Source organism: Protomyctophum parallelum (assembly GCF_964188405.1).
Source record: "Protomyctophum parallelum genome assembly, chromosome: 21".
Taxonomy (NCBI): domain Eukaryota; kingdom Metazoa; phylum Chordata; class Actinopteri; order Myctophiformes; family Myctophidae; genus Protomyctophum; species Protomyctophum parallelum.
In genome coordinates this window covers 13,933,427-13,947,105 of record NC_139713.1, presented here as the reverse complement: position 1 = coordinate 13,947,105, position 13,679 = coordinate 13,933,427, and the positions used below count along the sequence as shown (strand labels likewise).

General features: G+C 40.9%; 1 protein-coding gene across 1 annotated transcript; it reads left to right on the top strand.

The window, feature by feature from the left end:
• Positions 1-332: 332 nt before the first annotated feature.
• On the top strand, positions 333-12,451 carry ak3 (adenylate kinase 3). Its single transcript, XM_083793547.1, has 5 exons — positions 333-692; positions 4,267-4,386; positions 5,159-5,331; positions 8,631-8,749; positions 9,710-12,451. The coding sequence occupies exons 1-5, from the start codon at positions 545-547 to the stop codon at positions 9,822-9,824; spliced, it is 675 nt and encodes a 224-aa protein (XP_083649673.1). The 5' UTR covers positions 333-544; the 3' UTR covers positions 9,825-12,451.
• The last annotated feature ends 1,228 nt before the right edge of the window (positions 12,452-13,679 follow it).

The following is a 13,679-nucleotide window of genomic DNA, read 5'->3' as shown; positions in this document are numbered from 1 at the left end:
AAACACTGTGACAGGATTAAAAAGTGTTACTCAAAAGTGTTTAGAACCTAAACGCAAGTTGGGTTTATTGTGAAACGAAATAAAAACCAACAACTTCTTTCCCCCGCAGGGAGGGGTAGTGGGGGAGGGGGGCGCCCCCATGACGATTATAAAAACATTTCGTCTCTGCTAGGGAGGCTACGTGCCAGAGGGAACGTGTCCTCATTCGCCCTCCTCCTCCTCCGTCTGTAGCCTAGGCCTACTCTGCATGTCTGCAGAAAGAAAGAATATTTTTCTAAGGTCCAGCTGGGCCACAAGGCAGGCTGCAAAAGACGCGCCCACTTTCATGACTATATTATTGCGTAGTATCTAGGATTCAAAGTGGCTGCACCAAGTAGCCTACGCATGAGGACATAATCTCTGGGTCCGTTGAGAGCACATCATTATTATTCCATAAAAGGGCAATTTCACGCGCATGGTCAAGACGGAGTCGGGAGATATTTTAACAAGGAGTCAAAAATTTCAAACGAAAGACGCTCATTTTGAGAAAGTATAGGAGATCATCATGGCTTTACGATCTATATTCCGTGCCGTTATAATGGGACCCCCTGGCTCAGGGAAAGGGACGGTGTCTGCGCGCATAGTGAAAAGTTTTGGACCCAAACATCTTTCTAGCGGGGATCTTTTGAGGGCTAACATCAAAGCTAAGACAGGTGAGCTGAACGGAATATATCCATTACCACACACGTCATACATGTCATAAATGATGTTGTAATTGAACTGCCACTGCCATTGCTCTATAATCATGCATTTTACTATTCGAAATGTATGGAATATGGAACATTGGTGTGGCTAGCAAGCAATTGTAGCTCAGTTATAACTTATACCATAAACATGATGTGGTTTGATGGGTACCGTGTGATGTTGCTGTGAACATTGTGGTTATTTTATTGATTCATTGATTTAATACTATAGCACTTTGCAAAAAAGCACAGAGGTAGGCCTACTATACAAAAGCATTAAGGATAAACCAAGAATAAAGCCTATGGCGTAATTCCATTGAGGTCCTGTGCATTCAATCAGACATTTAATGTGTGTGTGTGACACAGGTGACACAATTCTGTCACCATGCATCTGGTGCATATTATAGTCAATTACATTAGTCTAATGAACAAACTCAGATATTGCATCTCAAGTGTATTTTCTGGGATATATAGCTGCTGTGAGAGCAACCCAAACAAATACTTATATCTTTCTGTATATAGTGGCTTGAAACTGCTGCACTTCAACAACAAATTGAAGAAATTAGAATGAAAAGTATACACAAGACAAAAATATACCACCAAGATATCACACATTCAGTTGCACCTGCATGTTAAAGGACAGGTACTGTACAATTAAACAGAGCATGCATGTGTGTGTGTGTGTGTGTGTGTGTGTGTGTGTGTGTGTGTGTGTGTGTGCATGCGTGCGTGCATGTGATCTCTAGCCAAGGTCAAGGTATATAGGACAATATAGAGTGTGTTTATAGCAAGTGAAGTGTACACTGCAAACATTACAGGACCTTATCTGCACCTTGAAGGGGGGCCCCATCCTCACTTATTACCTCGGTTTAACCTGCACGTTTGGGAGAACTATAGGGAAGGAAAATATCCTACAAAAGTGTTTCAACCTCGGAAAATAAATGACTATTTAATCTCACAGAATAATTCCATACGTCACCGTTTCATGGATACAAATTATATATTCATTTACCGAAACTGACAGTGGCGTCACAGTGGCCCCTTCTTCCACCGGGGTTGAACGAGTTCAGGGCTATTCTATATATATATTGAAAATAATGGTAAATGGTGCATATATAATGCCTTTATCTAAGGCGCTATACATTCACCCATTCACACACTCACATTCATACACCAATGGCGGCAGAAACCATGCAAGGCACCAACCAGCACGTCAGGAGCAATTCGGGGTTCAGTGTCTTGCTCAAGGACACTTCGACAATAACTCTGGGGGAGCCCACAGGGTTCGAACTGGCAACCTTGCGGTTACCATCCAGCCACTCTACCCCTGAGCCACCACCGTGTGAAGTGAGTGGTGCAACTCCGTGTGGGGGTCCCCGGGGAGTCCCTGGAACTTCCAGACCCACAGCAATGCGCCCAGGGTGCCGGGACAGTTCCGGCGAGCCGCCCCGCATCCGAAACGGTTGAGAAATGACAGTTACCGTGTGGGGGTCCCTCTATTGTACTGTACTGTATTGTACTGTCACACCCGAAATCATCATATATACAGTTAATGTGTGTGTTTTAGGCTGCGCAACAGTGACACTTGGTCGTGAAAACCAACCAAACGCTATTTGAGTGCTCGGACAGAACCAGCCAGCCAGCCAGCCAGGGACGGACCCAGGGACACACACAGCTCCGTAATGGAGTCAAAAAGGCTTTCCGGTGGCGGCCAGCCAGCTTGCAGGCCTTGTTCAAAGACACTTTGATGTTACTGTAACCTTGATCTGCAATCTGAACACATAACACGGTAATCCACTTTCTCGCCACATTCATTTTCCCAGGCAGAGTAAGAGTTTCAGAAATGTTGGTATAGGCCGAGTTGTGTAAGCCAACTATTGAATGGTGCCGTTCACATTAATTATAATAAATTAATTAAAACCCACGTCTGAAATATCCTCAAATGTCTCTTTAACGGTGGTTGCCATGATACGCCTACGACTTGTCACTTGTGGAAACCTCGCAACAATGCAGGCTATTGTTTGCTATAAACACCCAGTTTGGGTTTTGTGTGTGGTCAAAGCAAAGGAGTTAAGGAGTGCACTTTCTCTCTCTCATACGTCCTAAAGCAGCCCATTCTCTCTTGTATAGATTCTGTTTAGCATGTTTTAACATCGACAATATTTGTTCATTGATAATATTTAAAGAAAAAGAAAGAATAGTTTGATAAAACATTCTGCCTATATAGGCCTATACTGTAGATTGTAGATAGGCTACATACACTTATAGGTTGTTTCTTTACATTTAATAGTTAATTAATTAGTGTATTAATTAGTTAATACACTTGGGGCTCCATTTTCGTCACCGCTAAACCCCTTATCCCTAAACTTCTTTGCCTTTTCTTTTTTTTTTACTAAACATTTTTGAATAGTTAAAATGGCCAGTCTACAAGCTCACAACGTGTCGATGTAGATTGGCTAGTTGAACTATTCAAAAATGTTTTTCAAGATAGTAAAAGGCAAAAGAAGTTTAGGGATAAGGGGTTTAGCAAATTAGACGAAAATGGAGCCCTTGGTCATTTAGTTTCCCACTGATGGCGAGTCTACTATTTGAGTGTTGTTCTACCCAGAGTTTGGTGTGTCACAGAGATACGTACGTGCTTTGAAAGAGGGCCTGCTCCTCCTCCATTGAGGCTCAGGGAATTCCATTCAGTCAGTCATTGGACGCAGACCAATTAAGGCGGAGGAAACAGGGAAAATATGCTCGCCCTTTAAAAGGACACGCTACAAAGTAACAACTATAACACTGTAAAACAATGATACGGGGTGATGAGATGTAGGACCATACTCTGTTTTTCCAAAACGCAGACTTTTTTTCCCCCTTTCTTTTTCAATAGAGAAAAGCCTATAATTTTTTTTGCCACTTTTCCCTCCAAAATGTAGTCGTTATGCCAATTCATTCCTCCCCACACACTTCGGCTGTGCCCCACTGGTTTACCTGCTGAGTGAGGAGCCCCTTACCGGGAGGACATGGATGCAGGTTCCAGTGGGACCCCTAAACTATGTGGTGGTGGTGGTGGGCACTTTACCGCTTCACCACCCAAGCACCTCAGAATGCATGTCTGTCCTCCTTCTTTGCAGGGCGCACCATGGAAAGTGTACATGTGTGCACAAACTGTTGGCAGGGCAATAAAACAACAGCCCCTCAGCCATTAGTGTAGATTTTCGTCTTACACAAACATTGACAACGAATGGAGAATTCACGTCAATATGTGGACGAGCAAATCGACATGTTACCTCATGATGATGTATATACGATGAATCGTCGATTATAAGAGCGCCCCTCACTTCACACGGGTGTGATTTTCACATATATATTTAATGTCCCCTCCTTTCCGTCTGTCAATCAAAGACTCTCTGAATGTCTCTCTCTCACCCTCTTATCGATCTATCCATTCATGTATCCATTGTGTGTGTGTGTGTGTGTGTGTGTGTGTGTGTGTGTGTGTCGTGCGTGCGTGCGTGCGTGCGTGTGTGTGTGTGTGTGCGTGCGTGCGCTCCATCAGAGCTGGGCCTGTTGATGAAGTCCTGCATTGACCAGGGTCAGCTGGTGCCTGACGATGTCATCTCTCGTCTCATCCTGCGTGAACTGCGGGCTATGGAGCAGACCGACTGGTTGCTGGACGGTGAGAACACAATTATTTCCAAGCAAAATGTTAAAGATGGAGTGCCACAATTTTTGTATTTTTCCAGTTTTTCATGTGTCTATGAGGTGACAATACTTCATTAGACACCCTGGAGTGGTTTTTATGTGCAATGGTGTATTAACTTTGTATTTAGGGTTTCTTCTTGGAGGCTGAACCCTTGACAGTCAAACGGGCCAATGAAGTAAACAGTAATATAGTGACACCACACTATCAGCCCCTCCCCTAACCCCTCCCCCTTTATCATAAAACTACAGCTGTGGGTGCGGCTTCAGTTCAGGTGGATCACCACCCATCACCACCCACCAGGCAATTCAGGCATACTTAATGAACTGGTGGGCGTGTCCACATGAAAGCATGATTTTAACAAATACTTTACACTTTTTGGAAAAAGTTCTTCCCCCTTATATTGTAATAATACCTGATGATCATGTTTTAGGGTGGAAAAACATGGTGGCACTCCATCTTTAAGGAGAACACAGTAATTCCGTACTTATACACACATAGACGACATCAAAGGGGGCTTCAGCCCCTGCCCCTTTTACCCGTCTGTAAAACGTGAACACAGTATTTTGCGTCGAACACATTTGTTTAGAAATCCATGTCGCATCTCCACTAGCTAAAGAGTGCAGGGTTGCGCCCGGCCCTGGTCTCTCCCCAGGTTTCCCTCGTACAGTATGCCAGGCAGAGGCCCTGGACACCGTCTACTGTAAACAACACTGTCTACTTGTGCCATGTGTCTGTCTCTCCCCAGGTTTCCCTCGTACAGTATCCCAGGCAGAGGCCCTGGACACCGTCTACTGCGTGGACACGGTCATCAACCTGGACGTGCCTTTCCAGACCATCAAACAGAGGCTGACCTCTCGCTGGATCCACACGGCCAGCGGCAGGGTCTACAACATGGACTTCAACCCGCCAAGAGTGACTGTACGTATTCTCGGTCAAAAGCATTAAAGTATTGGTTTATTACCGGTACGTTGTTTATTATATTTATAACCTTATTTAGTTTGATTTGTATTTCCCGCAACCCTGTCTTCATTTTGACCTGAGATCAGATTCTAAAAATGTCTTCTACATCCTGACAGTTTTCTGAAAAAGCTATGTTTCTATGTCAGTGATTCTTCGATTTTTCAAAAAATAGCAGACCTACAAGCTCGTAGAGCTATGAGATTGTAGATCTGCTATTTTTCAATAGCTAAAGCATAACATGATGCTAACACCAAAATGGGTTCCCGTTCAGAATGGATTAACAGTATGGTATGGACCAGATAAAAACACAGTAAGAGGAGTAGAGAGTTAGAGAGATAGAATGAGAGAGGACAGAAGAGAGTGGTACATACTGTATAGGAGTACAGTGAAACAGCACTAGAAGAGATGACAATAAAAAGCTAAAGAATTAAGAAGGTGAACCCGCTGCAGACAGATGTGATATATGAAGCAGAGGGAAATGCAACGAGTTGCAGACCAAGGATAAGGATTGAAGGCTGAGTGAGTTAGAGATGTGTTTGCTAGGGAAATTCAAGTGGGGACCTTTGCTCTCATGCATGCTGTTAAACACCAGTAAAGCTATAGTCATTGTCAGCATACTAGTTTATTGTTAGCAGAGCAAACACTAGAAGTAATTCGATTGTTTGTCATTATGGTCAGCAATATATTTATTTTATAGAGATGGGAACACAGAGACACATTTATACCGCCTCCAGACTTTGGCATCAATGTCTTACTCTTAATTGCAGTTTGAGAGGAAGACCAATCTGTCCCACCAGGATTTTTCTAATTAATGTTGCCTAAATGTAAAAAAGAACCACCGCTCATCTGCTGAACAAACTTAAGTGAGGTGCTGGAGTCACAAAGAGATAATGAAAAAAATGAAGGGAAGCTTTTTGATGAATTGAAAATGGTAAACCCTATTGTAAACAAGTGTAATGCTTTAAGTGTATGTTTATGGTGTCGTCCACTCACAGCTAACAGTTTTTGTATTGAGTTGTACTTGAAATGTGCTGTAATTCTGCAAACTGTTAATCAAGCAAGCAAACAATCAAGCAATCAAAGTATTTATTTTGCAAGCTTTCGGTCTACTTCAGGCATGAGAATTAATGTCGCCTAAAATTAGATTTATGCAAAGATTTAAATTACAGACAGGAATGATTGAAGATTGTAAGTCAGGACCGGGGTTGGAAAAAAGTGTTTCTTTTTTGAGTGAAAAGGGAACAGTTAAGACATGCGCTTGGCAAGATTCCTGTAGTTAGACTGTTAGTTCTTCCACAATAGTAACTCAGACCCTCCCAGCATCACACCTTCTGTTTTTTATGCTTAATCATTAACCAGAGCTTGTCCACAGCCCTGTTTGAATAAGGAACATAGTCATTAGATTAGACAATACATCACACACTGGTTCCAAAGTGAGCCAAGGCTTAAAAGGGCTCCATTTCTGTCACCGCTAAAACCCTCATCCCTAAACTTCTTTGCCTTTTTTTTTTTTTTACTATTTTGAAAAACATTTTTGAATAGTTCAACTAGTCAATCTACATTGACACACTGTGAGCTTGTAGATTGGCCATTTTAACTATTCAAAAATGTTTAGCAAAATAGTTTAAAAAAAGAGAGAAAAAAAAGGCAAGGAAGTTCAGGGATAAGGGGTTTGCGGTGACGAACATGGAGCCCAAAGTCTTTTGTGCATGTATGTATGTATGTATGTTCAGCAGCATGTGTTATTCATTGTAGTATGTCACCCGATGTTTGTACAGGCCAAACACCATCACTACAACATCAAGATTGAACTGTGTACTGTAGTTGTATGCATGTCTACTGTAACAAGAGACTGCTGATGGTCCTTTATGGGTCAAACATTTCATTCTAGAACCTCCAAGGTCAAGCGAGGACAGTGAACTTGTTGCTGCCGTACTGCACTTCCTGCATGAAAAAGGAAAATGTTACTGTTCCTCATTGTGCTCAGAACAGAAAACATACAATAAATTAATCCAGGTCTCTGAAACTACATCCCAGCAGGAAACTATACAGAGCCCCGGACTGGCCACAGAGAGGGAAAAACAAGAACAAAATGATATAAATGTCATATTGTGACTGGGATATACCAGCTCTTTGCGCGTCGCCAGCCCCGGATCCGACGAGTTGTCCCCGTCCGTTTGGTGGATAATGTGAGGAGCCTACACTGGTAGGCGCCGCCCCCATCCCGCATGACAGGGGTGCCCGCACTTGTTTGACTTGAGAGCTATACTTTCACATTGACTGGCTCAACCAGATCTACCCACCAAAAATGTTGTTTATCCCATTGCTGAAAAGAGTACCTGAGGGGGCTTTGGAATAGCGTTACAAAGAGAAATGGAATGGGAAATAGAGGGGGAGAAATGGAATGGGATGGGTTTTCTTGTTTATAACTTTGTAATGCTACGGACGTTTGTGTGCAACACTCGTGGAAAACATGGTATTGCATTGTGGGTTTGAGCTGACGGACCCTTTTTGATGTGAGTCAATCGAGTCAACTTAATTCAAGTGGCAGGTGCCTTTTGAGGGGCGCCAGCCCCTCCTATATACGGCTTTTGTCCGCACACGTCTCAATATTTGCCATTGAAAGGAGAAACTAGGTAAAATGTCCACCAAATATGATGTAAATTTAACCAAACTAATCAGAGTGCCCCTCACTTCACACGGGTGTGATTTTTGTAATATATATTATAGTTCCATTATTGTTTAGTTTTAGTTAGTTTTTAGAGAGGATTTGCTAGTTATTTTGGTGAAAATGCTTAGTTTTAGTTTAGTTTTAGTTATTTTCGTACGTTTATTTGTGGGTTAGGGTTAGCGTGGCTACATGCTGCCGTACGGTGCTGAAAACTGCCGTAAAACTTGTTGGAGAAATGAGGAAATGAATTGAATGAATTTAAAAGGATTATATTATAAATATCCGAAAGGCATATAAATATTGATAAAACGAAAATTACGGGTATTTTGTCTATAATTTCAGTTAGTTTTGAGGACACGCAATACAGTTTCAGTTTAGTTATCGTTTTTTAATTTATTTAAAGTTTTTTATTAGTTTCAGTTAACTAAAAAAAAAAATTATTCTAGTTTTAGTTTTTTAGTTAACTATTATAACCTTGGTCTGCAGTGGATTCGAACCCCATGTCTATAGATTCCACAGTGGTATAGATACTAGATAAGATAGGTAACCCTGTGCCACATGTGTATATCATGTATTCCCTCTAAAGGGCCTGGACGACGACACAGGAGAAGCCTTAGTACAGAGGGAGGACGACACCCCAGAGACTGTCACGCGGAGGCTGAAGGCCTACGAAAACCAGACTGAGCCTGTCTTGGAATACTACAGGTGGTTTTCTGAAATAGATATTTTCACGATTTTTCAGAAAATAGCAGACCTACAAGCTCGTAGCGCGCCACTCGGTGGCGCGCTATGAGCTTGTAGATCTGCTATTTTTCAATAGCTAAATTATAACGTAATGTTTAAAACACCAAAAGGGGTTCCCGCCCCAAAATGGGATAATCATTGCAGCATAATTGTGCAAATATGGCACTGAGCGCCTGTTTCATTACTATACCTGTCTTGTATTACTACAATTACCCAAACTAAGCTCTGTAGTCTCTAAGCACAATATTGACTTCTGCTGACAGGTGTGGAAATGTGATTAACCCTTGCTGAAAGTGTGGTAGGAATGATAATGTAGCCATTAGTGGGCTATTATCACTTTTATGGATGGTACTTTGCCACTCTCATATACAGTAGCATTCCGTTTAATTGGAGGGTCAGAATGGAGCGTGAATTCTTCCTACTTTATTTCAGTTTCTTTCAACAGCAACACCTTGGATCTAGGCTATAGGGCATTGTAATCTCGCCTTGTTGCTCTCCAAACCTGGGTCAGGCTTTTTGTTCACATTCCTCATGGCCTTGTGATTGACTGGAATGTTGCTTAACTGTCCCAAGAAGATAGGGCAGCACTATGGGCGTTCTATGTGAAAAACTACACGAACAACTTTCATCATTTATATTTCCAGATTATTATTTTAAAAAGAAATCACAGCAGGATGTGCTTACCTGGTTATCTTTTAAGTTGAATAGCAAGGATATAATGGAAATGGAAAAAAAAGAAGCCATAGAATAGAATGTGTTTCTGTAATTTGTTATTGGTTATTTTTTTGGTATTAAACCACATTACATTAGGCCTATACTGTATCAATACATATTTCTTAAACATGTTACATCGGCATTCGTTATTGACAACAAGATTATTATTTTATTGTTCTAAACCCTGTATTCATATTCCCCTTGCAGGAGCAAAGGAGTGCTGGAAACATTCTCTGGAACAGAAACGAACAAGATCTGGCCTCACATCCAAGTTTTCCTCAATGAAAAACTCTCCACAATGAAACAGAAAGTTGTTGCATAAATGATCCAGTTAAAAGACAACCTCAAAGTTGACCAGCAGAAAACACTTATGATCCACTGAGGGAACAAATGCCTCGTTTTCCACTTGGTGCCATTTATTGCTGAAGGCTTGAAGAAAAGGGATTATGACGTATTGTGCTGGGAATTTCTAAAGTAATCCAGAAGTTTCAGAATGATGACGAGTAGAGGATTTATTGGCCATTTAAAAAAAGTGTAAATGTTAACATTGCAGAAATTCCACCTAAGAAAATACTTGATCTACTAATGCCGCCCGCAACTGTTAATGATTTGAAAACACCTCCAGCTACTACTATGGTATACAGAAGTGGCAAGGTAGGCATCATTTCAAATCATTTTCACTGCATATCTCTACAGTTACAGTATGAAGATACCCTTGGGATAAATAATCTCATCTAGACTGATCCAATGTAGGTATTTCTACAGAATCTTAAAGGGTAACATCACCCATTTTCAGTGTTTGAAGTTAGTACCACTGATGTTGTCATTGGGGTAAACTGACATTAGAGTAAGGTTTCAGAACACTTGAGGCCTCATACACACATATCAAACACCATCAAAACAAATGTTTGGTCGAAAACACCACCAAAATTTAGTTTGATGGCGTTTGATACGTGCGTACGAGGCCTCGTACACACATGTCAGACGAGCATGCTCTGTTCCGTTTCATGGGCGCCTCGATGCTTTTTTGGTTTGACCAAAGACTTGTTTGATGGGGGAGGGGGGAATCAAACAAGTGTTTGGTCAAACCACGTGACTTCCAGAGCATGTTCGTCCGACATGTGTGCACGAGGCCCCATACACACATATCAAACGAACACACACTTGTGTTTGATTGCCCCCCCCCCCACCCCACATCAAACACAAGTGTTGAGGCGGCCATGAAACACATGACGGAACACAGAATGTTCGTTTGATATGCGTGTATGAGGCCTGAGAGTGAATATAGACAAAACCACAGAGCTGTAATCAGTGGCGTGCACAGATAGACACTAAGTGGTGCTAGAGCACCTGTCCTTTGCCCTCTGGACAGCAATGTGCCCTTTTGAAAAAAAACTTTTTGTATAGTGTACAATTCTTGATAAAAAGCGCCAAAATCTATAAATCTCTCACAACCGTCCGGTTCCACGCGCTGCACAAGGTGTCCTTTTTTCACTTGAGCACCTGCCCCTCTAAATGTGCACGCCACTGGCGGTAATCATAACTGCAGTGGCAATAATGAGAGAACTACAGGGGAGCGCTAGGTGGATGTGTCTGTAGACAGAAATGGTACCATCTTATGAGCATTAGTTATAGGACCAATTATATGAATGTAGTGTTGAAAATGGTTGAACTGAAGTGCTCTTTTAACCTTTTTTTTGCAGCATCTGAGACAGGGCAATGCATATGAGACAGGGCAGTGCATCTGAGACAGGGCAATGCATTCGAGACAGGGAAATGCATTCAAGACAGGGCAATGCATTCGAGACAGGGCAATGTATTCGAGACAGGGAAATGCATTCGAGACAGGGCAATGTATTCGAGACAGGGCAATGCATTCGAGACAGGGAAATGCATTCGAGACAGGGCAATGTATTCGAGACAGGGCAATGCATCTGAGACAGGGCACTGAGGGCAGTGCATCTGAGACAGGGCAATGCATCTGAGACAGGGCACTGAGGGCAGTGCATCTGAGACAGGGCAATGCATCTTCTACTTTAGTTGTTTGTATTGTATTTAAAGACACTTGTTATCACTGCACATCTATGCGAGAATAGGTACAAGCTGCTAGATTTCACCCTCAATAAGCACTAAGAAATCTAACGAAAGAAAAGAAAATCTGCCTTAAAAAGAGACATATTTTGGTTAAATATGAGACACAGGAATTGTGCCTCAGTTATAAAGGGAAATGTGCCATGTTATAAAGATATTTAATAGAACTATTCTAATTCAAGTGCCTGTTTTATGAAGTAGTTTATTGTTGATGCAAGTGAATCACTAAGGTAATAGAACTGATTAAATATAAAAAGTGATCAAATAAATTTAGTGTGACAGTTTATAACCTTTATTTGAATCACAGATAGGTGCTCCAAATGCTTTGTATTTTATTAGTCTTAATTTTCAAGACAAAAATCTGTAGACAAATGTAAATACGTGTCATTTGTTTATAATTATACGGTAAATATTTTGACAATTACCACATTCACATGATGGTCATTTTGACTCTCATCTCATGTCATACTTGGTGGTGGAAACCAGTAGTGGAAAACCCCAACGACCAGACGACATAAAAGCAAAATGGCCGTGTGGATATTAGTCATAATTGACTCATTCCTCAACTGTGTCTTTATAATGGAAAACTTGAATGAATAAATATAGAAATACTTAAAGCTTATGTTTAAAGTAGCCTACAAAACAGGCCCTACATCGAAATATGGGCCCAACATTGCCTTTCAGAATAGATTTTATACAATGAATGTTTGACTCGTCAAATGTTCCAATGTCTTACAACTTACAAGTGCATTGAATTGAATGTACTTTTCTTATAGGATATTGTACAGTACACTTTACAGGGTGTCAAATCTGCCTTACACACACATGATTCTCAAATCTCAATAAACCTTTGATTGAAAATAAAATAAACTGCATTTTGTGTATATATGTACAACTCCTTGTATTAAATTGATAACAAAACAGACACAACTGGACACTAGTATTCAAGTCACGTTTGTTTGTTTTATTTCAGATTAAGACAGTAACATCACTGTTCGCAAATCCGAAGCTTGAGGATTTATCGATTAAAGCCGTTTTCCCCGCAGTTAACACAGGCCAATGAAACACAAATATCATATCAGAAGACTAAACAGGACTACGGTATAGTTTGTAGAGATGTTCAGCACAGCCACATTTTAACATTTTTTGTTATCGTCAAGTGTGAGAAAAGCTGAGCTTTAATGTACCCGACTGAATAGTCACATTCCCTAAAATTGATCTAAGATTTGTATCTCCAGTGATCATGAGGCTTTCCAATATTTATTTGTTGCACACACACACACACACACACACACACACTCAGATGTTTTACTTTTAGTACATCCACTGAAGCCCTAGAATTACTTTGCATAGTTTATTTGTCACAGCAAAGTAAAAAAAGAAATCAGTCACATAGCAGTTGAGACGAAAAAACCATACAAGTCCATACTAATTATTCATAATGTATACATTATGGATACGGGGTCAGGGCAGCGAAGGCCTTTTTGGGGAGGGATAATAATAAATTATACTTATATGGCTATTCATATCAACTGCTCAAAATGTGCTATTGGTTTGTTGTTAAACACCAATAGAGCGTCGCAGTCGCGCCCCCTACCAGGACCCAGGAAATGATTCCCCGTTCATTTTCCTCATAGACATTTCAAAAAGTATTTATTTAAAGACCTTTTAAGCGTCGTACAAAGCCAACTCGAGTTGTGACAAATCATAACAAACACAATTTGTCAGGCCGAACAAATAATTAGAAAGAAGAAGAAAACAGCAGGTTACAACACTTTTGTTGTTTTTCTTCTTTGTAATTATTCGTTTGGTCCAAAATATTGTGTTTGTTGTCATGATTTATCACAACTCGAGTTGGCTTTGTACGACGCTTATAAAGGTCTTTAAATAAATACGTTTTGAAATGTCTATGGGTAAAATGCATTGGGAATTATTTCCTGGGACTGGCGTCGTCATGAAAGGGGGCGGGACTGCGACGCTCTATTGAGCTTGACCATATTTTTCTATGAGGATAAATGTCTAAAAAAAAAGAAATTTAGCCGACCCTTTTTTCCAATATGCCTAATCTAGAAACCTGTATTATACA